This window comes from Anarhichas minor, unplaced genomic scaffold (assembly GCF_050575085.1).
Source record: "Anarhichas minor isolate MPS153535 unplaced genomic scaffold, ASM5057508v1 ptg000073l, whole genome shotgun sequence".
NCBI classification, from domain to species: domain Eukaryota; kingdom Metazoa; phylum Chordata; class Actinopteri; order Perciformes; family Anarhichadidae; genus Anarhichas; species Anarhichas minor.
The window spans coordinates 5388103-5415354 of NW_027466519.1; the positions used below are offsets into that span (position 1 = coordinate 5388103).

Genomic DNA, 27252 nt, shown 5'->3' on the forward strand with positions numbered 1-27252 from the left:
ATCAGTCAAGCGCACTGTTGAGTTTTTTTTAATAACTTTTTTCCTGTCCATGAAAGATAAGAACATCAGAGAACAACCCACAAAGAACAGAAGACAAAAATTCCATCTCCTTAAAAAAACAAATGAACAAAAATAGAATTAAAGAGGACATTCCCCGTCTCGCAGCGACGGGCTGAAAATGGCAAAGTAAAGGCAAAATAGTTTCCTCGCACCTTCAACTTTCAATCTGAAAATCGCCTCGTGGAATAAGCTTTTCCACAACGTGCGCGACCCCCCGCAGAAGAAAAGGGAGAGAACACAAGCAAAGAGATAAAATTACCTTTGTACAAAAATAGATCATTTTCCAAGTGTTTGTTTTTTTTGTCCTTTTTTTCTTAAACATTTTACCATCGATGCAACAAAGAAAGCAGTGATTGTGTCACAAGCCCAGCTTTTCCTGATTATTACACTTTTTGAACATACAATTGCCAAGCAACACACATTTGGGAGGGTTTAAAGTCTTTTTTTCTCTTTCACGGTTTTATTGAGGTCCCATAAACGGCTGAGAAGCTGGTTTTTTTTGTTTTTTTTTAGCTTTAGAGCTGCTGCGGTTCTGCTGGTGGACCAGGTTTAATAAAGTCATGGTCTGAAAGCAACAAAAACAACTTGTAGTAACTTGAGTCGTGGAACATTTTGGTCTGACAGACTCGTCTTCCTCGATGACGGACTCAAAAGAACAGATCTGTCGATATAGATTTATAAATATATACACATTTACATATTAACAAAATAGAGCTTTGTGTTATAAAGCGTTCATGGAGGTGATCCTTTCTGTGTGGGGGGGGGCTGAGCTCGCACGTCGTCCACTTTATGGCTTAAGAGACCTGCACTCGGCCAATCACAGTAAAGTAAACACAGGAAGGGGGGGGGGGGGGACATCGGACCTAAATCTGCTTTCCTTGATTCTAATCGTTCCTCTATGAAAACAAAACACAGCAAATCTAGCCCAGAATAATACTAACATTGTAAAACGTGTGAGCAGATTCAGATCCTTTCTGTTTGAACAGACATAATAGCTCCAGAATATAAATAGTGTAAACTGAGCTCAGACCTGGACGGCTCGTGGTAATCAACACTGAACTTATTGCTTCTCCTCTCAGTTCTGCTGAGCAAAGTGATGACAGCTGACGCAGCGGAGACAAAAGTGCCGTCTTCTTGTCGGAGTAAGTACTTCAAGTAACGCCGCTCCTCCTCCACCAGAGGGCGCTCGCGCCTCTTAAATGGCCGCCGCGTGCCCTCCAGTCCAGACTGAATGTGAATGTTGTCCTGCTTCCAGCGAGTGAACGGCATCTGACCCGACTCTTTGCTTTATTCTAAGTGAGGAAATTGATCACTGGGATCAGCTTTACAGAGGTGGATTAACATCTGTAAAGCTGACCCCCCCCCCCCCTTTACTGGAGGCCCTGCTGTGAAACTGGACCCCGATCACGTGGTCATGGTGTCATTGGAGTTTTGGTCTGAGTCAACGGTGCTATGGAGCCCTGATGGTGCCACCGGAGTATTTCCACCTTTTCAGACTTAATTATCATCAATTAATATGTGGATACAATTTTTTAAAAGAGCGATAATAAAATAGGCTCTGAGGGCGGATCAAAAGCCGGCAGCCGGCCAATAGAAGCGCCTGTTGCTGCTCTGTGGGTCGGACTTCATTTCATACTTAAATGAGGCTTTTATGTGAAAGCCAACTTTAAATGTTCCAACAGGAGATACATTCTCTGTGATGTAGAATATTCTAAAAAATCATTTTATGATTCAATTTTTAAATGACATCAGTAATCAATGATTAACAGAATAAAAACATTTTATATTTAGTTTTTGTAATGCATGATTGAAATTCATATCTAATTAACATTTAGTTAAATGTATTAAAATCTGTAAATTGGTTATAATTAAAGACTGAAAAAGTGATGATTGAAGTGTCCTTGTCGAGGCTCCATACACCAGACCGTTAACCCTTTCAGTTCATCACAGGATGATGACACAGCGCTCAGGTTCATTCAGGTCCAGTTAGTGTCGAGGCGCTCATCGAAGCGTGGCGAATGAGCAGAAATACTTCATCTAATCATCTTTTGGGCCTTTTTCTAATATCGTACTTGGCAATAGCTACTATTTACCACGTCCTTAAACTCGGCTTGGCTCCACTGTTCCATAAGACGGTACAGAATGACAAAACAAGCTGTTTACATCCGGCCCAGGAAAAATATCACACCTCACAAACACTTGACCTGTTTGAGCCACGCTAACACGCTCACACGCTCACACGCTCCCGCTCTGTGGACAATCTTTGGAAATGCACTCGATGCATAGTTTCGCAGCAGCTGCAGCATTTAGAGGAAAGCAGAGGAGGAAGGAAAAGAACCAACAACATAATATGGGCGTGAAGCAGAATTATACAGAACGTGGAGATATCGAACGTTTCAGTTCCACTTGAATGACACGAGGTCGTCCAGAGAAGTGCAGGGAGAGCGACTGTGTGCGTGTGTGTGTGTGTGTGTGTGTGTGTGTGTGTGTGTGTGCGCGTGTGTGTGTGCCGCTGAAACTGGTGCGTCCCTGATCGGGGCCAGATTCCACCTCAGAGGTCCATCACAACATCAGCTCTCCGTTTAGGAACCCGACTCCGCCGTCATGAGGTTAAGTGCCAAGTAAACAAGTAAACAAACAAAAAAACAAAAAAACAGGCTCTGCTGCGATGACGAGCGCCAGGAGCCCACGGTGGGACGGATTGGAGAACGGAGGTAATCGTGCATCGCTGCTGCTGAAGTCAAAAGAACGTCAATACTGTATACGGTTGTAACTCTCTGTACAGGTAGATGTCGGTGTTTGAAAAAAAAAAAAAAAAGCTAATATCCCGCCGCGCGGGGGGGTTTCTGAGTGCGGAGGTGTACAGATGGTGTGCTGAAAGTCACGTGAAATGAGAAGGGTGAAGGTGAAGGGTACGGAAAAAAGGGAGCTCGGAGGCCGACGGCGAATATGAGGATGTTTCTCCCCCCCAACAGATGAGACTGACGCTCACTTTCTGGCCGACGTCGCAACAAAAGGCCCAAAATGCTGTGACATGGGACGAGGCCAAGTTTCAGAGCGCCGCGCAGCGTCGTAAAGCTAATGTGCGGCCGTCGGCCTGCATCTTCTCCCGCGCGCAGACGGACTCCCGACTCGGTCGATTGCCGTTAGCTGAAGGGCCGATTGACGAGAAATGTCGTCCTCCCCGATGTCGCACAGTGCTGACGGAGTAAGACGTGGTCTGTATCCGTTGGAATCGGGCAGACACCTGAGGTTGTTCTTTTTTTTCTTTTAAGCGCTTGCAGTCTCGTTAAACCCCCCCCCCCCCCTCCGAGTTTCGACTCCAGCAAATTCACAACGGCTAGTGCAAGACCTGACACGTGCGTTCAGTCGAGTCGGGCGGGATCCCCCCCCACTCACACACCGTCCCTCCCCCAAAGTGAGTTCAGTCCTGAAAAAGAGAGAGAGAGAGAGGGCTCAGGTCCAAGTCTAGGCGGCCTGAGGCTCTCCCAGTCCACGATTGTCCCCGATCACAACGCCGAGTGTCCAAATGTGACATCAACGCCGTGTTTTGTTTTTTTTCTGTTTTTTTTAAATACCTGCAACTGTGGGTGTTAAAACCCGATCGTTTGCTTTTTCTCGTCACCGTGTAGGAACAGCAAGGATGGAAAGGATGGAAAGGATGGCTCAATGCGCTTCTTTTGTCTTCTGTCTGACCTTAGTTGAAGTCCACTGTTGTCACTCGTGTCGCCACGTGATTTTCATATCTATATATATATATATTTCTTATTTATACATTTTTTTACAAGGTATAAAACAGACCCATAGACATGATGAATTCATTGTCTTAAAACACATCCAAAGGGGAGAGGGTAGGGAGGAAGGGGGAGGTTCTCCATCCGTCACGTGATCTGTCCCTCGCTGGAGGGACACTGCCCCCGATTCAGGGCTGGTGGTAGATGTTGGGGGGGGGGCTCAACCCTCTCTGCTATAATGTCATTTGATGCGGGGCTTCTAGCATCTCCATGAGGAAGGTGTCGATGGGCGTGTCCCCGATGAGCTTGAAGAAGAACAAGTGCTCCAGACACTTGAGGCCGATGGAGCGCAGCGCTGGTAACCGCAGCAACAGTTTGGCAAACCTGTCACGACACGAGACCAAAGTTAGACCTGGAGTCCATCGTACGTCTGACAAGAGGAGCAAGACAGACTCAGAAAGAACTGATACCACACTTCTATATACGCCTTCTATATAACGTAGTGGGCCTTGGGATAAGATTAAAAATAGTGCTGCATGAGGCCCCTTTTCTTTAAACTTTAACTTCCCCTCAGACCTGTTCTGGCATCCAAACAGCTAATTGGCTGCTGGGGAAAGAGTTTTTTTACTCTTTTAATCTTTTCTTTTTCTAATCATTTCAATGTATTGAACCAAAGTAGTGCTGGACAATCAAATATCAAAATACCTCTGAACCAAATACCTCGATATTGTCGGGTTGACTATTGTTGCTTTCACAAACTATTTAATGAGATCTTTGATAAACAATCATCAGTATGTTGATCTATTGCAAATAATTATAATTGTAAACGGTAGCTTGAACAGTCTGGTGAGCTCAGAAAATGACATCACTTTACTGTAATAGAGCCTTATGTAAGTATATGTAATAGAACACTTGTTACCATGTAACTGTTCCCATGTTCTTAGGCTACATATACTGCCCCTAGTGAGGAGCAGTGCTGTATGAAGAGAGAGTGTGGGGATGTGCACACGTTCATACCTGCCAGGCTGGTCGGGGTACTTCTGTTTGCAGTAGGCCTCTAAAGACGCGTACACTTTCTCTCTCAGAGCTTCCACCTCCCCTGGATTGGACAGACCTTTAGAGTCTGTGGAGACACAGAGATAATGTACAAATAATCAACAACAACCCTGCTGCTATACATGCGTCTTCTCCACATTCTTGCGGTCGCTTTTGTCTCGTGAAAACTCCGGTGAACGCCTTGCTCAAAGGCCCCTTGCAGCAGTTTCAAATGGAGGGCCTTACGAACTCACAAGTTGAGTTTTAACCCCGTTGAGTTTTAACAAGTTGAGTTCTAACCCAGAATGTGTCGCCACATTCTGGGTTAGTCCAATTAGGACGGCGCTAAGTTAAGCTCCGCTGGAAACCCCAACACAAACGCGTCATTGAGCAACATTTCGGAGGAACAAAGCGCTGCACAATTGATGAACAGTGAATGAACATTTGTTGTCAGCGGCTGGACTCCATCACACAGTGTGGGAAAGGCAGGACTGAGGGCCTTTTTTTTAGCCCCCCCACCAATTGCTTTCTCCGTCAGACCAGTCCTGTGAACCCCTAATTAACAGGGAATCAGGCCGAGATGTGAATCGGGGCCGGTGGGCCTGGATGTGGCCTGAACGAAACGAGGAACACAGAGGATCAGTGTGTGCCTGGGCTCAACAGATCCACAGTGGCCCCAGAGGGACGGAGGGAGGCTCCCACACTGAGTCATTAAAAAAAAACCCGGGTCACATTCATGGCTTGGTTTGGCTTACTTTGGTTGCCATGTGGAGGAGGTTTAAATACAGAGCAGCACACTGATAGCAGGCGGGACACGCGCCGTGGCAAGACATGGGCCTCAATTAAATATAACGCGCTGTCATAAGCTTTCTTTCACAGTAGGATGTTGCATTATTATTATACTGCCAGGAGAATCATGCGATCGGTCGCCTGAGTCCGTGTGTGTGTGTGTGTGTCTATGAGTGAGCAAGAGTTCACCTCTGTGTCTGTCCACGGCTAATCTCGCCTTCTGCTGCAGCAAACTGCACGATATTTTGGGTGGCCAGTAATGGCTGTATGCTCATAGACCTCTGGCGGCTGCTGTGACTCGCACTTTCTCTAAACACCTTTTATTGTCTGTTTTATACTGCTACTGACCGCCTGCTTTTCTCCTCACTCACCACTCTGGTAGGGGCCGCTAGTGATTTGACAGGAGAGTGCATCTCCAACAGTCCGGGGATAACAGTGTGCGGTGTGTTCAGCTAAGAGCTAAGAGTTGACGGAAATTCCAGCACACGCACTGTTGCGTAACTCCCGGACACTACTCTGCGGCTCAAATTTGAATGTTTTGAACGGTGTGTTTGGCTAACCGCTAACGGCTAACGAAACTACTAGTACACGCACTGCTGAGTACCTCTCGGACGCTTTTATTGTATTAAACGGTGTGACGGCTAACCTCTAACAGAACTACCAGTACACACACTGCTGTACCAGCTCACCTTTATTGTTTCGGACCGTGTGTTTGGCTAACGCAACCACTAGTGCACGGACTGCTGAGTACATCACCGCAACTCAGCAAAATAGTTCATGTGTATGCCTTCAGTACATTCACATCAATAGAATATGCAGTCTCAGCTTTTATTTTACTCAGAGGTGGAAGCACACCAGTTTTACAAGTCTCAATTTCACAAGAGAAGTCCAGAGTCAAGTTCAAAGAAAACACAGGCAAGTGAAAAGCCAGTTCCCAATTCTCCAGTTACATGAACGAGGTCAAGCTGAGTCACAAGTCCAACGCTTTGAGTGATACCCAAAGTCTAACGCTATCAAAACTCTTTGGCTTGAAAGGTCCGTATAAAACATAGATGGTTTCCTCAGTCCAGAAATCACCTCACATCTCAAGTGGATCCCAGTGGTGACATGTTTCATTTTCTTAAATGATTTGTTTCTGCAGCATAATCCCCGTCTCCCTCTGTGTGCTCAGTTCATTCAAAACATATGGACTACACTACTGCTCTGCCCTGCAAGCTCCACCTCAAGAGATGCATTCATCCACATCGGAGTGAAAATATGAATGTTTGTAGAATACTGGTGGGCAGTGGAGAGATTGGATTGTACTGCAGGGGCTGTTTGAGATGGTTCTCTGGATGTTGTAATACATTTCTTTGCGCTGTGAAAAGTGGTTGCTGTTTGAATCGATTGTAACTGAATTCCGAATTTGTTTACAGCCATCTATCCAGTATAAATAGATTTTAGGTGGAGTATTACTTAGCTTCAAGTCCTGAATGAGTCATTCTATTTTAGGAATATAAATATCAGTTGAATGTTGTTTTTCTTGGTTATAGCTCGAAGCAATAGCGCTGTAAAAACAAAAAGAAAAAAGATTGGTATTCAACAAACAAAGCTGCTCAGCAACACTGTGTCGCTCTGAGAGAACAATCCCACATTGGAAATATGTCAACAGTGCTGTAGATACATGTAGCTTGGTCACCCATTAAGCTGTTATTCTAAACTCAAAGAAGAGCCGGTCATCTTCAAAACACCTGATCTACAGCTTCCTTCAGCCGCCACAGCACACGCGAGCTCACATACAGCGATAGTTACCTGGGTTGAAAAGGACTATAGCTCGAAGGCACCCCAGTTCCGTCTTATCCATCTGCATGTCCCTCATCTTTGACACCAGTTCTGTGAGCACTCTGCACAAAAGAGACACAAAAAAGAAAAGAAAGTCAGAGATGTGGTTAATTCAAAATCAACTTTTTAAATCATATTTTTGTGTTACATCAGATAACCAGTGCCAGAGAAGTTAAGATCACAGGAAACCATTCGAGTCTGATTGCTCTGAATTATCCAGATCCAGACTGAAAATAGGTTTTAATGACCATCTATCCAGCTCAAATCTATTTAAAAAAAACAAAAACAAATACACTCAAGCATATACACGCTCAGCCCACGTTGGAACAGTTAGATGAGTGGAAAAGTTTACAACCCTGCAAAGCCATTATATTTAGTGCATAGTTCATAAAAGGAAAGCCACAGAGTAAACACACGCTGCAGTCCAACACCAAACACTCCCGTGACATCACCGGCGGGAGTGTCGGTGCGCCGAGTCGCTCGAACTCCTCACCCCTCTTTGACTCGGTCACACCCTTTCCTCACCCGCTCTTTTTGTTTTTCCTCTCTCACTCTATTTCTGCCTCCCCCCCCCCCCTCCCTCCCTCCCCCGGATAGTAAAGTAAATTGTGGCTCTTAGCTCATTCTAATTCAATTTGTTCCAAGGAGGAACAACGGGGTTAGAGAAAAAAGAAGGAAAAGGAAAAAAGAAGACTGAAGTGTTTAAGTTAATCAGTGTCTTCATTTGTATGGCGAAGAGAGAGAGAGAGAGAGAGAGAGAGAGAGAGAGAGAGAGAGAGAGAGAGAGAGAGAGAGAGAGAATAAAGAAACACTATCAGTGCCCTGCATCTTAATGCTCGCCACGGTTAATGCCGGAGATGGAACATGTCCTGTGGCTGTGAGCGCCGATGATTGGGCACAGAGGCTCGGAGATCAGAGGGGCCGAGACACAAGAGGGGAGGAGGAGACAGACTGCTGTTAACATGGGTCTGATGGCAGCACCATTTACACTAAAACTGCAATTTTCATTTTCTAAATAAATCATCAAATTATAAAAAAAATATCATACGTTGCTTGTATCTTTTATAACTTTCCAAATTACGCATTCTGGGTTCAGCTGAAGGTGCGATGCTGCTGAGCAGACCCCTGTGTGAGATGTCAGTGTGTCAGACAGCTGGAATGTCGATAACAGTCACCGGGGTTGAAGTTTGTGCGCACGCCCGACTTCACAGTGAGAAGCTTGTGCATGGATTTTCTGAGCAGTTTGGTGTTTCTGTGAGATCCCTGATGCGTACAGGTGTACATATTTAATATACTGGAATCGATCAATAGTTCCTTCGTGACTTTCAGTCTAGGTGTTGATATTTCAAATGTCTCGTGCTGTAAACCACCTTCTAATAAAAGTTCATCAGTAGTTAATACATGATTTATTAAGACTTTATAGATCAGTAACAAGGTATTAATAATGGTTGGGGTACTTAGAAAGACAAAGCTAATTATGCTGCGGGAGTACATACAGAAGTGTTTCACAACCTGGCAAGCATTATGGCATTAATAATTACTGATTAAATCATTAATGCATGATTTATTAACATGAACAAAACATTACCCGTGTCTTAAGTATGGCTACAATGTTGCCACTTTCTAATAAGGCTTACTTACTGATTGCTAAAGCTTTTATAAGTAATCTATTTGCATTTGCAAAACTTTTAGTTACAATTTATGAAACATGCCTATGATCTTATCGCTTTCTGATAAGTCTTACCAAGGGGTGTATATCTTAATAGTCAACATATGATTTATGAATGCTTAATAGATCAGTAATAAGCCATTAATAACTTATGTTATAACCCAAAGATATCTTCCCAAATCTGGTAACATAATTGTCCTTATTAAGGGCTTATTACTGACCTGTAAAACATTTATAAATCAGTTATTAACCACTAATAAAGCCATTAGTTACAATTTATAAACCACTTGTTAAAAATATTTGTTTTGATATGATTGAAATAACAACCTGTCAAAGATGGCTCCCACTCCGGCACTGTGGGCGCTGTTGCGGTGGACGTGCAGCCCGGTCGCCAGCAGGATCCCGTCCTTAATCGATATCGAGCGGTGCGAAAACGATGCAATGAGGAGCTCGTTCCAACCTGCGGCAGAGATGGGGAGAAGGATGGAGGGGGAAAAGTATGAGCAAAAGAAAAAGAAGAGAAAAACAAAACTGAACGGGCAAATCCCGGTACAAAAGTTCACACAGCATTCAGGCAAAATGAAACTGACAACAAAGGGGGAGGGGGATTCCAATGAATCAATTAAGCTGCGCGGTAAGAGCTTTCTCAGGCATCAGGTTATTACGAAGACGTTTGAATCACGCTTTCTGGGGAGACAAGCGTGTAAAAGGGATGAACTGCGCCTGCCACCGCGATAAAGATGCCGGGCTTGACGTGCCAAAGCAGGGCCTTGACACACGGGGGGGGGGGGGGGTGCGGCGAAGACACAAGGACGCCGCCTTTTGAGCGACGGGGCTCCTTTAACTGTTCTGCCTGGCAACACTCGCCTCTCCTCCCCGGAGTTGAGTTGGGTATGAGAGAGAGGAGCCCGCGATGCTTCTATCTGTGATACAGCAGAACTAAAGCAGTTATTTATAGAAAACCTGAGAGCCAAGCGCTCCGGAATAATGTCTCTCTCTCTCTCCCTCTGCAGAAGTGTCTCCATCATTGTATGTGCTGAGGATGAGGAGTGATGGGAGGATTTTTTTTTCTTTTTCTCAGGGTGTGTAATAGCAATTTTTCTCCCCCCCCCCCTCCCCTCAAGGTGGATTTAGAATATAATGGTGTAATGTGGAGCGACAAGCAGACAAGGGCAATGTGTTGAAAGAAAACCCAGAAGACCTTTTCGTGCACGTGATGTTAGAGAATGGAAGAGAAGTGACGGATGATTCTCTCTGCGTTCTTACGCGGCTGCCTCTGTGATCCTCAGACACACACAGCGAGCTGCTCTGACCTTGGTGGGTCTGACTCTCGTCTCAGTCACATGACTGAGAAGGCTATTCACCGCTATGGCCAAATGAAGTCTATTCAAGTTCTGTTTCACTTTTCTACCGGGTTACAGACAAGAGAGCCAGGTCTAGCATCTAGTTATTCAGTGCCTGTTCTTCTGTCAGCGGCTACAACATGTTTTTCTCATCAGTCGTATATCTACTGTTTCACAACATCATAAAAATGAAAAACCTCGTAATTTTTTATTTAGCTGGCACTCAACAGCAACATATCCGACGGTTCGCGTTGGCCATTTGCAGTTTACTACATTCCTGCTTACATCTCTGCTCTACATTTGAGTATATTTTCTACCAGCCAAATCAAATTGTTCACAGGATATTCAACCTTCATTTCTTAATAATGCATTTAATACTCGACTCTCTTTTTTTACAGGGCTCGTATAAAGGCAATAAAACAGTCCATGAATATGAGATGTGAGTTCACAGTTAATCCCTCCTCGGCATTGAGGAGGTTGGATTTAGCCGTTTTGCCGTTTACTCTTGTTCTCTTCTCGCTACTTCACAGTACATTTTGTTTGGACGCCCTCTGGCATTTCGGGGAATAATGCGACAAACGGAGAAATGAGCACAATCACGTTTGCTTGTTGAGTTGACTTTTGAATAGACGGTGGCTGACATCTGCGCTCCTTTGATCGCACCGACATGGCGGCGGGCTGGCGGTCGGCCACACAGTGCGCCGTTAACTCTCGAGACGGTTAGCGGCGCTCAAGTTACTTAGTTGCAAACAGATACATTCGGTTCACCGTTCACAAAAAAACACGAGCATGTTAAATAGATGCGCTGCTCCGATTGCATGAAAAAAATCAACTTCTTGCTAATCAGATTGTATGTACATGTTCTTTATATTGTGACAGCTTTCAGTATTGCAATATATTGCATCATAAATCCTGTATCGTGATACGTATCATATCAGCAAGATTCTTTCTAATACGCAGCCCCGAGTTTAAACTGTTGTTTTATCTTTGTTTAAAGACAAGGTGATGAAATGTTACAGTTCAGAAAACAGTAACATATACTCATGTATTCTTTTTTCACCACTGTGCTTGATGGATGTTTCCTTTACGTTCACATAATAAATGAATAGATTCAAGTAGTCATGGAGCGTTTGCCAGAGTTTGCACACTTGACTGAAGGGGTCATTGTGGAGTAAAGCGGCCGGCTTTTGTACGACCCGGTTTCAGCCCTTTTCCTTTTCTTTTCTTTTGACGGACCTGCTCGTAGAAGGATGACCTGGTCGTCCAGCAGCAGCTCAGAGAAGTGGGGGATCCTCTTGGCCCACTCCACCAGGGTGAAGAGCTGTTTGTCAGCCGCCTGACAGATATTTGTCACCGGGTCGTTGGGCTGCAGGGAAACAGACGAACGGACACAAATCTCAGTGTCAGAAATGAAAAGGTGTGACATGTTTGTTTTCTTGTCTCTATATGGCTGCGAGCCTGGTGTCGGCAATAGCCACCTATCAACACACACACACACACACACACACACACACACACACACACACTTACATCAGTACCATGCTATGAATGATAACCTCCTAAGAGGAGCAAGTGGGAACACTAAACAAACAGTGATTCTTTCACAGCTTGTGGAGGAAATACCTGCAGAGAGCTGCTGGTGAGAGAAAAAACTTTCACCAAGCAGGATCTTTCTTTGGGGACCTTTTTAGTTGACGCACAAATCAGCATTTTCAGGCGGGCGATGGGAGCTCAAGAGGCCCCTCCTGACACTCCACTGACACTTCACAACATAACAAGCGCTAAGGAGCTCCAGTGGGACTTTATTATCAGGCCTTTAGGAGAACTCAGACAATAATAGTGTGTAATGAGTGTTCATATTTACTCACAGTAAAACATACACATGAAACAGATGTCCACTATCATTATCCATCAGTAGCTAATGTAATAACCTGGTATGGTGCAGTTATTAATACGTTTTCAAAAGATCCGTTGTTGTCTTTTAAGGTAAAAAAAAAAAAATAAATAAGAATTCTGATAAATGATCAAAACAAGCAATTCTCGGTAGTGGACCGGTCCGGCTAATGGACGTCACAGTACATTCTGCCTAAAATAGGACCGCTGACTATTTCCTCTGTGAAATAAAAAGGTGAGCCACGGAGAAAGCTTCAATCCCTCATTGATTTCTCTGCATTAGATCTATTAAGCCTGGACGAGAGATGGGCATAAAAGCTGGAAGAAAGGCCAAAGACGATTATATTAATGTATGTTATGTAAGACATGGTGCGTATGCTTTAAAAAAAGAGAAAAAAAGCCTCTCTTCTCTTTAGGTGCCGAGTAAGCGTTATATCAAGGGTGACTGTGGCGCATTTACTTCTGCTGTGAAAGCAAACTCAATTGCAGAACAATTGACCTTTTCACGCACACATCTACGTTTGACGAAAAGCTCCCATTCAAGTAAACGCACATTTACCAGCGAGCAAAGGCTGGAGACAGGATTGCAGAACATGCACTTCGGTCTAAAAGCGGAGTTAGCTCGTGTTTATTTGAGTTTTTGTTTGTCCTAAATAAAGTGTCAAATTTAAAGAGTCTACAAAATACTGGCGTCATCCTGAATGTGCAAACTGTAAGACAGAAGGCTCAGCATTCCCAGGACTAAATAACAAGTTTAGGATCTCTGTGTCCGTAATGTTAGCTACGCTGCTGCACATGAGGAGCGCTCCTGTTGACATCATCACTTCTGTGTTCTATTGAAACGCCAGAGAACAAGGACGGCTTGTCCTTAACCGTCACAACACATCAGGTTGGGAGACCAACAGGGAGTTTATGAGCAGGGGCTGAATACTAATGCAACACACGTAGAGTGGGACTAACTGACTAAAATGTAAATTCATCAGGGTAGAGGTAGAAAAAACAGAATACTGTCAATCTCTGACGAGTAATCTCCCATCATCCCAGGAGCGCAAACCCATGATGTGCATGTGTATAAACAAAGACTCTGTGCACACGCGTTTGTGCATAATTTTTTTAAATCAAGTAAACATCCTTAAATTCTAAGTATCCCCGTGTGAACTCGACAAACTCGGCAACTTCTCCCGTAAACTTCCTTCTGCCCAAATCCCACAGATCGATGGTAAAAAGCTGGGAGGATCTCCCGCATCAACGGCAGCTCTCCGGAGGAGATTAGTTCAAGATGAAGGAGAAGACGTCCCTCCGCTCGCGCAGGCCAAAGACCATCCCTCCCTCTCCTCCACGCTGTGGAACTCACACTGACTGCAGAGCAGTCGCAGATATGAAAAAAAAAACAGACACAAAGCCGACACTGTTTTTGTAAAATGAAAGCCGTTTATTTTTTTTGGTTTTGTTTCTTCAGGGGGGGGGGACAAAGAAAACAGGCATCTTATGAATATTTCAGCGTCTGATCTCCGTGGGAGACGTGGACGTTGTGTCGACGGCGCGACAGATTTTAGCGAGCTGCGTTTCCCCTCTCTCTCTCTCGAAACCCCCCCCCCCCCCCCCCCCCTCATATGAACAGATTTCGGCTAATTCATTCTAAAGAGCGGCCCCAGCTGAAAAACAAAGTTAAAAAAAGAAAGAAAACGAGGCTTCGGCGTCCGGCCAACCCCTCCTAAGACCACAAGTCCCAGAGTTCTCGTTAAACACGGCGGGCCTCATGAATGTTGAATGGCTATCTTAGCCGTGTTTACGCTGACCTGGTTTCTTTTGCTCCTGTCCCGAGTGAGATGACAGGGGGGAGAGGAGCTTACACTTTCCTGCAACAATCCTTCCGGCATCGCATTACTGTACTTACTGTTCAAGTCACAGAGCGGCATTTAAGGGTGTTATGGGGGGGCTGCCGCAAAGGAGGCGCACCGCCATGGCCTGGGAGGGAATAACATGGGCCTCTGCGTTTTAAGTACAAAAGTCCACATGGGGATATCTCACAGCGCAACATCTTCTACCACTGTGAAGATCACAGCTGTAAAATAGGGAGCCTGGACAAAAGATGAAACTAGAGACAGAAAGCAGGAGAAGACATATTTTGTATTTTAGTCCCTTCAGCAGATCTCTAAATGCCTGCCACCAAAAAAACTAATAAAAAGGAAGTGTCTTCATTCCCAGCAAATCAAAAGGGGTTTATGGCCACTCATGCTTCCCCCGCCACGGTCGATCATCCCCACAACTTAGAGAAATGCCAGGCTTGCATACCGTCCTATGAAATTTTCATCACTCGAGGAGAGGCAGACGAGAAGATTTGCCTTTTCAATTTTTCATTATTCAGCTTGAACCAGACTATGCTGGTGTGACAACAGAGCAAAACTCGGGCGCTCGTGCGGATCAGTGGGAAAATGAATTACTCAAGTGTCCCACATTTTTAGAATTGAAATAAAAATTAAGAAAAAAAACCCCCACTGTCCTCATATGCTGGAGCGTGGATGAAACATCAGCTGATTACGATCCAAATAACAGCAGCGCTTCCTGCCGTGAGCTCAGGAACAGATAGGAAACTAAACGTTTAAAAGAAGGTGATGCACAGATGGCGGAGCGTAAACGACGGAGGTAAAGAAACAGCCCTGCGGGATCGGTGAGCGATCGCGTCTCTTTTCCTCCCACTCTTCCTCCTTATGAGAACTCCTCTCCCCCGTCCGGACTGGAGGCGCATTCCTAACGTCTGTTTAACTCCTGTTCTAGGTCACCATGAGATAAACACACTGCATTCGGGTTGGCCAGACCCCGGCCATTAGACAGTGGCTGGTGGCCTATTCATGGTGTACACTCATGGCCCGGGCCCTGTGATTAATTATAGCACGGGGCAGTGCCTCTCAATGGAGACCTTACAGGGAGGGGGGGGGGGGACTCGGAGAGAAGGGGAGGCCTTGTGGTCAGGACAGCCTGAACGCTGACACTCTGCCAACATCCTGGACTCCAGTGTGGTTCAGCTCAAAGTGGTGTTTTCTTGCAAACTCATCGTCGTATCTCGCAGCGTTTTACTTGCCCGAGTTTTCAAATAATCTATTCTTTCTTTACAGTTTTTCATTTTTTTCATTTGGAATGCCCAATCCCCCTGTCCTTGTACTGGACAGCCATGTGACGTATGGGCTATATGACGCGTGGCAACGCCAGCAACGTCTTTCCACCTAGCAGTGGTGTCAAAGAGATATTCAGCAACTTTGGCAAATGATGTGTTAATACGTAATTACGTTAGGGAGGCGTTTATATGACCGACATCAATACTGCAATATAATATATCATATGACAACTATGTTCATTGCATTACATTGGACCAAATGATTCATATTATGTGTAAAACACACAAATAATGTTACAAATTAGGTTTCTACTGTAATTATAACCTGCACAGAGTCAGGAATTTGGCCATTTTTCACAGGTTGATATCGTGATGTGATTCCGGTTTGCTTCCACGTATTAATAGAAGATTCTCAGCCCTGTACATCCGTATATTAGCGCCGTTTTCATCTCTTCGGTAGTTCTTTAGAAAAGCTCCTCTTCCTGGTGTCAGGCAGGCAGCGGGCACCGAGGGGACCCCGCCGTGGCTGAGCCCAAAAAACACACTCAGTGCATTAGAGTGTCTGAGCTGCCAGCTCCTTCTCCCCTTCCCTAATGTCAAGGCTCATCTCCTACATTTCTGTCTGCCCCCCTCCCCCTCCCCAAAAATAGCTCCCATTTACTCACATAACAGCCCTCACATTTCTACCTTCACTTCATAGGACATTTCCATCCCCTGAAGCGGATGAATCCCAGAAGAAGCCCTCCCTCTCTCTCTCGCCTCCTCAAGTCTCTGTTCCCCTCTCTCCCTCCCTCCCTGCCTCCTTTGGTAGGCCGCTGCGCAGCTCCTCTGTTTCTCATGTTGCAGCAGAATTCCTGAGGAAGCTGAGGCTTTGTGGGATGCTTTCAGGAACAGTCTGCCTGTTGCATTATTCATCACTGTTAGTCTCCTCTGTTTAAAAGACAGCCCACAGTGCCCAGCCGGGACTGAGGGGGGGGGGACTCACAGCTGAGTGAAGGAGATAATGTGAGGTGAACAGGTAAAGCAGCGCTCCAGACTACAAGCAGTCACCTCCAAAGGGACTAAAAGAGGGAGGACGAACGGTAATCACACCCATCTTTACCGGCAGGCAGCATCTTTACCGACTGACAGCCTGGAACTCCACGACACAGAGAAAATGCTTTTCAAAGGGCACGTCCCCAATTCCAATCAGCATGGCAACTCTAATCACATGAGGAGCACTATGTTTGCACTTCAAAATAACAAAAGTAAATATGTGCTATGCTGTCAGCACGCAGACCAGGCGGCAACCTTTCGGTTCTGAAGAGTGAAGCCAGTGCTGAAGTGTCTCAAACCTGCATTCTCTCTAATGGCCATCAGGGGGCGACTCCTCTGGTTGCAAAAAGAGAGAAAATGACTCTACTTCTCACTTGATTTACTCATAATTTACAGTGTAAACATGAGTTCATGGTCTTAATCACTAGTTTTCAGGTCTTGGTTGTCAGGATGGGTACATTTAGAGTTAAATAGACGATAAAGAAGGGTATGCTTGAAGGCGGGGCTACCTTGTGATTGACAGGTCGCCACCACTGCATCGTCCGGTCTGGGTGTTTTTTTTTTTTTTAACCCTTTCACAGTGTTTTCAGTTCATGAAAGTTAATTGTGACATTGTGGTCGCTTACTTTTGGTTGCAAAAAAAACAACAAAAAACAAGATGGCGACGGACAAGATGTCAAACTCGAGGCTTCCAAATCGTAGTCCACAAATTAATGGGTGACGTCACGGCTGACTACATCCACCTCTTACATACAGTCCATGATGCAGACACATTTTAAAGTGTGCTGTGCCTCGACTCCGCAATTCAATGCAAAAATTAGGTATACTGTAGGAGCTACATGCAGCTGGAAAGATACAACTAAATGTGGACAATGGAGGCACAGCTCCAAGAAGATTTTGGAAAGCAGAAAATAAAGTATAAGCCATGAGCCATAAATCTGAAAAAATATTTAGCTTTCTCCTCTGTGAGTTTACTGACGGTAGAGTTGGACACAGTTACAGTTTGAAGTCTTGTATCATTACGTATTAGTACTTAATAATGCATGAAGTTTTCTTCATACGAACTGCAACAAACACAGAATCTGTCCCCATTAAGTCAATAACATATGAGAGGAAAACTGTTCAATTTCCCACCTCTACAAGAGAGAACAAGTAGGGTGTGTGCTGCATGTCCACTGGTTCCAACACAACGTGATGACTTGTTGCAGAATGACACGGCGTGCGATTGTTTGAAAAAAGAATGCGTGAAAACGCCAACTCACCGAATTGGATGGCACACCAAGGTTGGTCTCGATGTAGGTCTCGTTTTTGGGTTCCACCGCCTGCTCGGCCTCCAGAATCTTCTCCACGGGCATGTCCTCGTTGGCGCAGCTGGTGGACTCCACCTCGTTCTCGCTTCTCTCCTTGGCTCGCTGGCGCTCCTCCTGAACGGCTGCATGTAACAAAACTGGTTCCGGTCACTACTGCTGTTTTTGGTTTTGGTTTTTATTTACACTCCCTAGTCACTAGCTGACTGATAAATATATATATATATATTTAAATAATGCCGATAAATTGCAGTTGTTTTTTTCGCATCGGAAAAAAACCCAATTTAATAATGATAACAAATGATTGCTGACCTTAAATAAACATGTATTTAACACTGTTATTGTCTGCAGTGCACTTATTTATAGTAAAAACAAATAGCATCAACCTCATTAATTAACAATAAAAACAGGTAGGCCAATCAAAACAACAACAACAACTTATTAATGATAAAAGGTTTCATGCACTTCACAACTACATTCATAGAGCAGATCGTTTGTGTCGGCTCAGTAAAATACGATATCAAACAAATAAATAAATAGACGTCTGCTCTTACAATAACATTAATTGTCCCTGTTAATCGGCCGACAGATTAATCGGTCTTCCACTAATGTCAACATGTGTTCAAGAGCATGTGCATGTTGAGAGAAAGATTTCAGGATTACAAGCTTACAGGGTTGTGAAAATGACTCGATATTGTACAAGTCAACTAGTTACAAAGTATTAAAACTGCATTAATCAATGTTTTTTTTATGTTTACAACAAATCAAATGACTATTAATGATGTGAAAGTGGTCACTTGTAATGACTCAGAGAATTAATACCCCACTCTGTTGTTTTACAGCACACTTACTGTTGTTATTCACTCTTACTGCTGTCATTATCAGACCCCTTTCAAGCAGCAGCAGGCAGCCATTTTCAGCAAAACAAGCTCTGGTAGACCGACTGTGTGTAACACCAAATGGCGGACAAAGTTGGCGAACCAGCTGATGAATAAATTTGAAAATGTAGCTGCTAAAGAGCTACAAGTTTTTCCCAAGAGTTGGTGGAGACCAAAACAAGAGCTAGTAGAGTGAATATTGGATTGTCATTCATCGGGTGTCTTTTGAAAGGTTTGTCTAGTGGCCAGCCATTTATTAATGCAGCTTTAATTCTTTCTCAAAACGTTTAATGCAAGTGAATTCAAACAGATTCAGTGTGGATTCTTAGCCGCTGCGACGGACCGCAAAATCCAGATTGCAGCCAATCATTCCGTCTGTCATTTGTAAAAAAAATATAAATAAATACGCCAATCTGCGTTGGTTGTTATTCCACTCATTTCCAAATCAACTTTTGTTAAAAAAAGTTTCCACAATGAAGTGTTCTAGTTCCTGTTGCAACAGTGAGTGTTGTTTGAGGTACTGAACATGACTCATTCTCAAACGAGGAGAACCGCACTGGTAGATCCGTTTTTTTTCTACCCTGAAGAAAAAAATACACTTGCTGAGATCAAATGACTTGATAAGGCAGTGCAGTTGTTGAAGTAGATGGAACAGATGAATCTTGCCTTTCGATCAGATACTTGAATTCCTGCCTGTTTTTGAGAAACCAAACTGCCCAGTCTCTGGTGCACATCAGCAGAAAAGTGAACACTTGCACATTACAATGTGTGTGCGCATGCTTGAGTTGTGTTCCCTCGCCTGCATGCGTGAGTGCCTGCTACAGTCGTTGTGTACGCCAGTGAATAGTGCATGACCCAGTATGTATTATGCCTGTGAACATATCCAAGAGTTCAATCATCAATGATTGCTTCGACAGTACGGATGCAACATATTTTTGAACTTTGAACATTATGCACGACGCGGTAGCGTGGAAGTGTTCAAGGACTTCCCACAGCTTCCTCATCAAAGAGACGTGTTTTTACGTAGCGCTCAATGACAAAGAAGACAGCTCCTTTTATACACTAATCATTTATACACACATAAATAATGCATCGCCTGTCGCTCCTCTATGCAATGCGTGGTCGCCAGAACGGCTTAAAAATAATTTTTAGAAAAAGCTTGAACAGAAATCAATGAGGACTTTGTCTAGTAGATTTTGTTTTTTCCGTGTCGTGTGTAAAAAAAAAACAACAAATGGTCGAAGCAAAAGCGTGTCGGCTCTGTCGTCTGATTGGCTTGGCGAAGGAGACAAAGGAAGTGGTTTGTGTGCTGAGCAGACACCGAGACTCACTGCGGTGGAGGCAAGAGAAACCGCACCTCCGGCCTCAAGGGGGGATTGAAAAGCTGCGTGTGTGTGTGTGTGTGTGCGTTTTGTCTTTTCAAAAGGCTATAATTTACTTAATTCAAGACAACACAGAAAAAAAGTTTATCCTCCAAATATAAGAAGAAAAGAAAGTGTGGGTACACGATGCGTTGAATGATAAAGGGCTTTTGGAAATTCAATGTCGGCATGCGAGCTTACATACACACCTGGAGAACCGTCCCGCCTAACACACACACACACACACATTGGTTTTGCAGAATGATCTGTCTTCTTACGTTTCCCTTACTCTGGTTTCTGTTTTGAGTCCTGAATCAGAGAGGCCGTGGTCTTGTTGGGGGGTGAAAGGGAAGCAGGGGTAGTTAGAGGAGGAGTGGGGAAAGGGGCCCCATTTTAGAGGAACTGCTGTCTGGCAGTGGAGGTCAGCCCAAGGGTAGAATACTTGTGTTGGAGTCAGCGAGAGGTGAGGAGGGCTGAAATCATGTTAGCTTTATTCCCCCCCCTCCTCCTCTCCTCCTCCTTTCCTGACAGGGAGAGCATAAATTCATTTAATCCTGTTTTTCTGTGGATTCGCTTAGCCTTTTGGGCTACTGCTGTTCTCTAACCGCAGCCCTCGGGGTGCAGTGTGTGGGGGGGGGGGGGGGAAGCTTAGGCACAGAGAGTGAGGCGAGCGGCGGTAAATGATAATATCCTTGAAAAGGAGTAAAATGGCCTAACAATGATATAAATAAAAGCAAGGAGGGAGGGGAGGCCAAGGAAAGGTCAAGACAAAGTGGCCTTGGATCCAAAAAGCGCCTCCCCCCAAAAAACATGCATTTTTCTTGTTCACCCATGTTATTCACTCGGGCACCTGCGCGTACACACCTGGTACACACCTGGTACACACCTCTTCAGCCCCCTACCCCCCCCCCCTCCCCGGCACAATCTATACACTCTATATCTGTATCCGGTAACCGCATGGCGACCGTAATGGTGAGAGGCGCTGATTGATTTGTTCAATGTGCGAAATGGTGCTTAACAGCACTGCTGAGAGCGTTCATATTTGTAACACCCTCATGGAGTGTTAAAACTCACACCTCACTGCCAGTGAACCCCCCCCCCCCCCCCCAACCACCCAATTTTTCCTCAAGGTGCTTCTTTTACTGTAAGCGTCCAATAATCACGGGAGGTATTCAACTCAGATTTTACAAGTCAGGATGACTCTCAATGACCAGAGAGCTTTTTTTTTCGACAATGAAACGATTGGGCAAGAAGACGGGTTTTGTGAGTTTCTAGTTGGATTGAAGTGTGTTTCACGATGCTTTGTATTGCTGGTAGTAATGTTACAATGACAATTCTTCAATGACTATTTCAAACGGTGTTCATTGATTGGCCGATGGTGATTCAGGAGAGTCAGTTCAGTTTAAAAGACTCTGTGTCTGTGACCGAACAACCCTAGTCAAGGAGGATTCAAACTCGACTTGTGCGGTACAAGTCGATGTTAGCTTAAGGTCAGTCGCGAAAAGGTTTAAAAGGTGCCTCTATCTAAAAATGTATACGTGTTGGACATTTATTACAGCATGCTAACTAAACTGTGCAGAAATGTGAGGTAATCCCATCGAAAAGTATTCATCAGCTGGCCTCCACTGACTAACTAATGGAAGAACTTCACAACACAAACTGCTATTTTAGTTTGTCTCTTTTTACACCAACTCACTCGACCTGGAAGTTACAAAAAAGCAGGTTTAAAAGCTCAATTTAGCAGGACTTGTAGCCGAGAGGGACTTCAGTATGACATTCATGGTAGTCCAACCTTAAATGTCACAGTTGAGGATTCCATAATCCCCAGTCTCTGCTGTGAGAGGACAGGGTTTCTGCATTTGGAAGAGTGATTTAAGTTTGCAGGAAGGTTGCATCTTGAATAAATCCTTTCAATGGTGCGATAAAGCCCTTTCTGTCCAACTCGGGACGATACGTTATCAGACTCTAAAAACTATCGATGATGCACCGGAGTGGATCGCTAAACATGCAATGTTTGCAGTCAGGAAAAAACAATTCCGTTCTTTGTTAATCTTATGGCTGTAGTTGGTAGTTGATGCACACAGGCTTCACATGAAGCCTTGTTATGTTTATGTCAAGCATGCCGGTTTCAGTTAGAATATCTTGAACCACATTTGCATGGATACTAAAGATGTGATTTTAAAGAGAAAGTTTAATGAAAGGTCCCGTCCTCCACCACCGCATGTTCTGTACATGTGGCCTCACCGTGCGACTGATTAAATCCCTGTGTGCTTTTGAACGAGGGCAGGAGCGGTAGGCGCGTTCCACCGGTAGCCTCTAATTTGAGGAATGCGGTGCACGCTTTACCCCATGCCGTGCAATTACCAGACATTATCCAATTTGACTGATTTGTGCGTATTGAGTATCTTAAGCAAAGAGAAATCTTTGTGTTTGTGGGAGCGAGTTGGTTCACAACGACTCCCACACAACCGTCGAGTTTATGCAAATAATTAAGAGCGCGAGGGCACGAACTGTGACTTCCAGAGGATGCAGAGGGGAGCCGACGTTCACACAGCTCCACTGTTATGTTTTCATTTCTCCGGTCTACATCGAGCTCCCACAGGACCGCCTGTTCTCACAGAGCCTCGCTCAGCAACCAGCAGTACCGGGTTCCTGTGGCGGCAACGGCCAAATGCATTATCTCCCCGCAAAAGTAGTACTTCAAGCAGAACCGTTTTCTTTTTTTTCCTCTTCATACAGCAGAGCCTATGGCTGCAATGCACTGTATGATGTAGCAAAGCAGAATTACAGCTGTGAGTGCATGTGCAGTAATTAGATAGAGGCAGGATGGGAAAACTAACTGCTTTACTTCTAGGAAGCAAGAGGAGTGTCATATCTCAGGTGCTCTACATTTGCAACTTTGCATCAGTTTAACATCAAATTGGAATCAGTAAACTCATCCGGCTGACAAAAAAAAAATATGTGTTCACAGTGCAAATGTCTATGTGTATTAGTAGAGATGTGAGGGGCAATGGGTAAGTGGGACTTTATCCTCTACGGTATGTGCTGTACCTTCTCTCTTCATGCCCATGGCTAAACACTTCTGGTAGCGGCAGTACTGGCAGCGGTTCCTCTGGCGCTTGTCGATGACACAGTGCTTGCTGTCCCGGCACGTGTAGGTGAGGTCTTTGCGCACCGTCCGCTTGAAAAAACCTTTGCAGCCCTCGCAGCTGTACACCCCGTAGTGTTTACCTGAGGAGGGAGAGATGGAGAGAGAGAGAGAGACAGGGAATGGGTCGTCGAAATGCACAACAGAGAAAAAAATCCTTAAAGTTATGGTGGGTGGGGGGCTCGTCTCTTGTTTTTGTTACATGTGATGGACAAAACGGTTTCCTTTGTTTGCTCTTTGCCGGTCGGACCACCAGAGAAGATGAATGAAACCTGATTCACTACTAAACGTTGTTTTGATTCCCCCCCCTTCACCCCCACTTGCTTCCATGCGGCACCGATGACGCAGGATGACACAGAATGTCCGATGAATTACGGCTTCATCCCGGGGATGAAAACCCCCTTTTCCCCATGAGTGACAGGTCGGGCCCGCTTTTCCCCTCTCCGACACAGCGCTTCTCTATGTCAGCCGAAACCGAATTGAGCTTCGGCTTTTTCATCGGAGCGTGAACGATGTTTTTCTCTGCCTCACATCGTCAGTTTCTTTCATGTGCCTTTCATGCTGCTTGCTGCTGGCCTCGTATGCGGTTTCTCATACTTCTTTCTGGCCTCCTCGCCATTTAGCCCAGATTTCCGCTGACTGTTGTCCTTCCAGGAAGATCTCCCGCAGCAAAGAAGCTGCGGTGCGTAGCTCTGCCAGAGCGGTCCGTGGGGCTGTTCTCTGACCGGAGTTCATCTGCGGAGGTTGCTCGGTGTGGTCAGAGCACCAGCTTTAGGAAGACGCTGGCTAGTCCCGCTTTCTTTTCACTGGGGAGTCTTGTGTAATCCCAGCTGGTGAGAGATTATTTGTATACCTTCTCCCACAATTCTACGCTAAATCATTCATAAAATTCCTGGTAAGGTTGTGACTCGTGCACTTTTAAATAGTTACCTCAATTTATTAATTGTCATTCCATCTTTAGAACTTTAATGTATTTATAGGAGTCGAGTAAGCCAACTTGTAACGCTGCAAACAAAAAAAAGGAACAACTTCCTAAAAGTAAAGGGACACTTTTAACTTCCCATACGTAACCGTTTCAAATAATGAGAATAATTGTATTCTAAATATATAAACTCAATGATTCGCTTTTCATTGTACACTGCTTCCTGTGCGGACGCTGCACCCGGTTGGGCAGCGGGTGTCTGCCGTGGTTCCGCCGACATCACTCACCTGAGGAGCGGTCGCCGCAGATGGCGCAGATGTGCTTGGTGAGCGACAGGATGGTGCCCGAGGGCTGGGCGGGCACCTTCATCACGCCGTTGAGGCCCAGCGGGGGCTTGATGTCCTCCGTGCTGCTGAGCGAGTTCATCGGGGAGTTCAGCTGGAACATCAACACACACAAACACACGCCGACAGGTCACAACACAGCCCCTTCTGAACTCAGAAAAAGAAAAACCTGCACACACCCTTTGCATAAGGCCGTCACGTAGCTTAGCATAGTTAGCCGATGACATTATCTATTAAGTGAGGGGCCAGAGGAGGGTTTGACTGCACACACACAAATAAATCTGAGCGGAGCTATGTCATGCAGATTGTCATGAACAATTGGCTAAATGCAGAGAGTGAAAAGCATGTTTTGACTTCTGATACTCGATGCAGATGGTCGGCCGTCCCGGCAGCAGCAGTTTCTGCACTCTTTCATTGCTCCCTCTCCTCCCTCTGTATCAGATCTAAATCTGGCCCAGCAGGATCCTGCACTGCTCCCCCCCCCCCAGCCTCTCTTTTATTCATGCTCCCGACAAGCCCCGCTCGCTCCCGAAATGTTCAGTGCTAGCATAACTCCACTGCAAAATTCAACAGTACAGCGGAATAAAGAGGCGGCATTTGTTTTAGCGGCAGTGCAAGCTGCAGCCCCGGGTCTTGCTTCAGTTGCTGCCTCCCTCTCCCTCCCAAAGTGACCTCTCTTTTTAACTCCCGCTAAAAGTGGAGAGCGAGGGGAGACTAATTATTATAACTAGCACCATGCTGTTTCCAGAGTAGATAAGCGTTGGGAGGAGGAGGGGAGGATATGAATTATCCTAAAACACTAAATGTAGTGAATGGAAGAGGAGCTTTTGTAGCTAACCATTAGCACCGTCCTGTTAAAGAAGTGGACATTGCACTGGGGGAAGAAAAGCATACATTCAAGTGGATTCCCCCGACAAACACATCCAGGATGGAAGTGGGGGTGAGAGACGGGGCAGAGTCTTTAGAGCAGAGCAGCCACATGGGCTCATGTAGCCAAACATTGCTTTTATTACCAAGCTCTAAATGTAGCGGAGAAGGTCTGTCTCCGTCGGCGGGGATCCGTCGAGACAGACGAAACGTTTTGTCTTTACGACCACGAGGCGACCGTGAAAGTTGGTTGTGGATGTAAAAGCTGATAAGCTGATTAATCAATTAGTCGATCGTCAAACTTCCTCGAGCTCTAGGCCACTATGATGGGTATTTTTCCCTATTTTATGACTGTAATTATGAAATTATTAGTAAATAAGCCCAATACATGCACATGATTAGTTATGTACGAGAGAATATGACAAATTATGAGGCTACTTCAGCAATTTAGTCGGCCTACTTCATTAAAGTTGGGGGGACGGACACAGATCTGACCTGCAGTCCCCTTGCGTCGGTCATGCTCCCGACAGCTTCCTAACGTTTAACATGTACTATGATGCCATAAGGATGAGCAGCTGTTTATATTAGGTACATACACATGTACATGCAATGCACAAGTTCACCTAAACAGCAGCTTGCACACATAGACTGTACAGAAGTGTACGCAGTCGTCACCAAACCCATTGGTTTGCGGACTATGGTTCTGATGCCTCGACGTCGGCATTTTGCTTTATGTTGCAACCTGAGAGAGGGTGGAGCTATTCACTTTGTAAGAATGCTACGATTAACTTTCATAAAACAGAAACACACTGCAAAAGGGTTAAAGATTTAAGACAAAAACACAGACAAAGACGCGGTAGCGAACATTAAATCAAAAGTTAGCCCCGCCCTAAATCTTTCCCTGCTTTATGGTCTGTTTGACTCTAAATGGACCATCATTGACTAAATGAACATCATGCTGTGTTGAAGAAGACTTGAAACTAGAGATTGAGACCATGAACTCATGTTTACAATGTTTACTGAGGTAATAAATCAAGAGAGAAGTAGAGTCATTTTCTCATAGACTTCTATACAATCTGACTTCTATTTGAAAGCAGAGGAGTCGCCCCCTGCTGGCCATTAGAAATAATGCAAGTTTAAGGCACTTCTGCATTAGCTTGACTTTTCAGAACCAGAGGTAGCAGCCTGAAGGAGACTCAGATATACCACGTGGACGTGCACATGTACACACAGCCATGCACGCATAGACAAGTACACACACTCGCTGCTGTGGCTCCTGGCATTCCATTTCACCTCACACTCGGATATTTGATTCCCCTTAAATAGCTTCAAAGTTGAAAAATATATATAAATGGCAGCAAAGCCACTTACGTTCTTGCTTGAAGCTACAGCATGCATCGCTTACATGGAATGAAATATTCCAAGTCGTCCGCATCCTTTCACACCCTTTTCCACATAATTCAGCGTTGCATGTGTGGTGTCATGGGAACTTGGCGAGAATTTTTTTAAATATAAAGCCGATGCCGAAACGTTCGAGCGTTTGGCTGCATTTGGAACGATGGATTCACTGGTGGGTTCGGCGGGTTGAAAAGGTTAAAGAAAGCCCACCGCCACATGAAAACGTTCAATTCACACCCCGACACCCCCAACCCCCACCCCACCGGCCTGCTCTTCACACCCTGTTTACATAAATGCACACTGAACTGTACGCAAACGCACACACAAAGCCTACGCTTCAAAATAAAAAGAGATTATTTTATCATGCTGCAGAGCTTTCTGTGTGCTATTTTATACATTATTTTATTATTATTATTATTACCAAGGAGGGGATATTTTGCATATATCGCACAAATGGCCAAGGTTTGTATTAAAACTAAATGTGTCATTTAAATTGTCAATAATAATGTGCACTATTTCAATGAATGTGGCAT

At 44.9% G+C, this 27252-nt stretch overlaps 1 protein-coding gene across 2 annotated transcripts; it reads right to left on the reverse strand.

Annotated features, from left to right (window-relative positions):
• Nucleotides 1–12: 12 nt before the first annotated feature.
• LOC142935346 (retinoic acid receptor RXR-alpha-A) lies at nt 13–24552 on the reverse strand. Of its 2 annotated transcripts, none has more exons than XM_076079660.1 (8): nt 24398–24552; nt 23092–23271; nt 17757–17926; nt 11688–11817; nt 9436–9568; nt 7410–7501; nt 4812–4917; nt 13–4178 (listed from the first exon to the last, which is right to left on the reverse strand). In XM_076079660.1, the coding sequence occupies exons 1-8, from the start codon at nt 24534–24536 to the stop codon at nt 4028–4030; spliced, it is 1101 nt and encodes a 366-aa protein (XP_075935775.1). In that variant the 5' UTR covers nt 24537–24552; the 3' UTR covers nt 13–4027. The 2 variants fall into 2 exon arrangements, with proteins under 2 accessions (XP_075935775.1, XP_075935774.1); XM_076079659.1 differs by having other exon boundaries at nt 17757–17941.
• Between the last annotated feature and the right edge of the window lie 2700 nt (nt 24553–27252).

Bases quoted from the DNA above. Each gene is read 5' to 3' on its own strand.
- LOC142935346 (XM_076079659.1), bottom strand. From the start codon at position 24,536: ATGAACTCGCTCAGCAGCACGGAGGACATCAAGCCCCCGCTGGGCCTC. The intron at 4,918-7,409 runs GTAACTATCGCT...GTGTCTCCACAG, and splicing joins TATAGTCCTTTTCAACCCAG to ACTCTAAAGGTCTGTCCAAT. The intron at 4,179-4,811 runs GTATGAACGTGT...GTGTCGTGACAG, and splicing joins TACCCCGACCAGCCTGGCAG to GTTTGCCAAACTGTTGCTGC.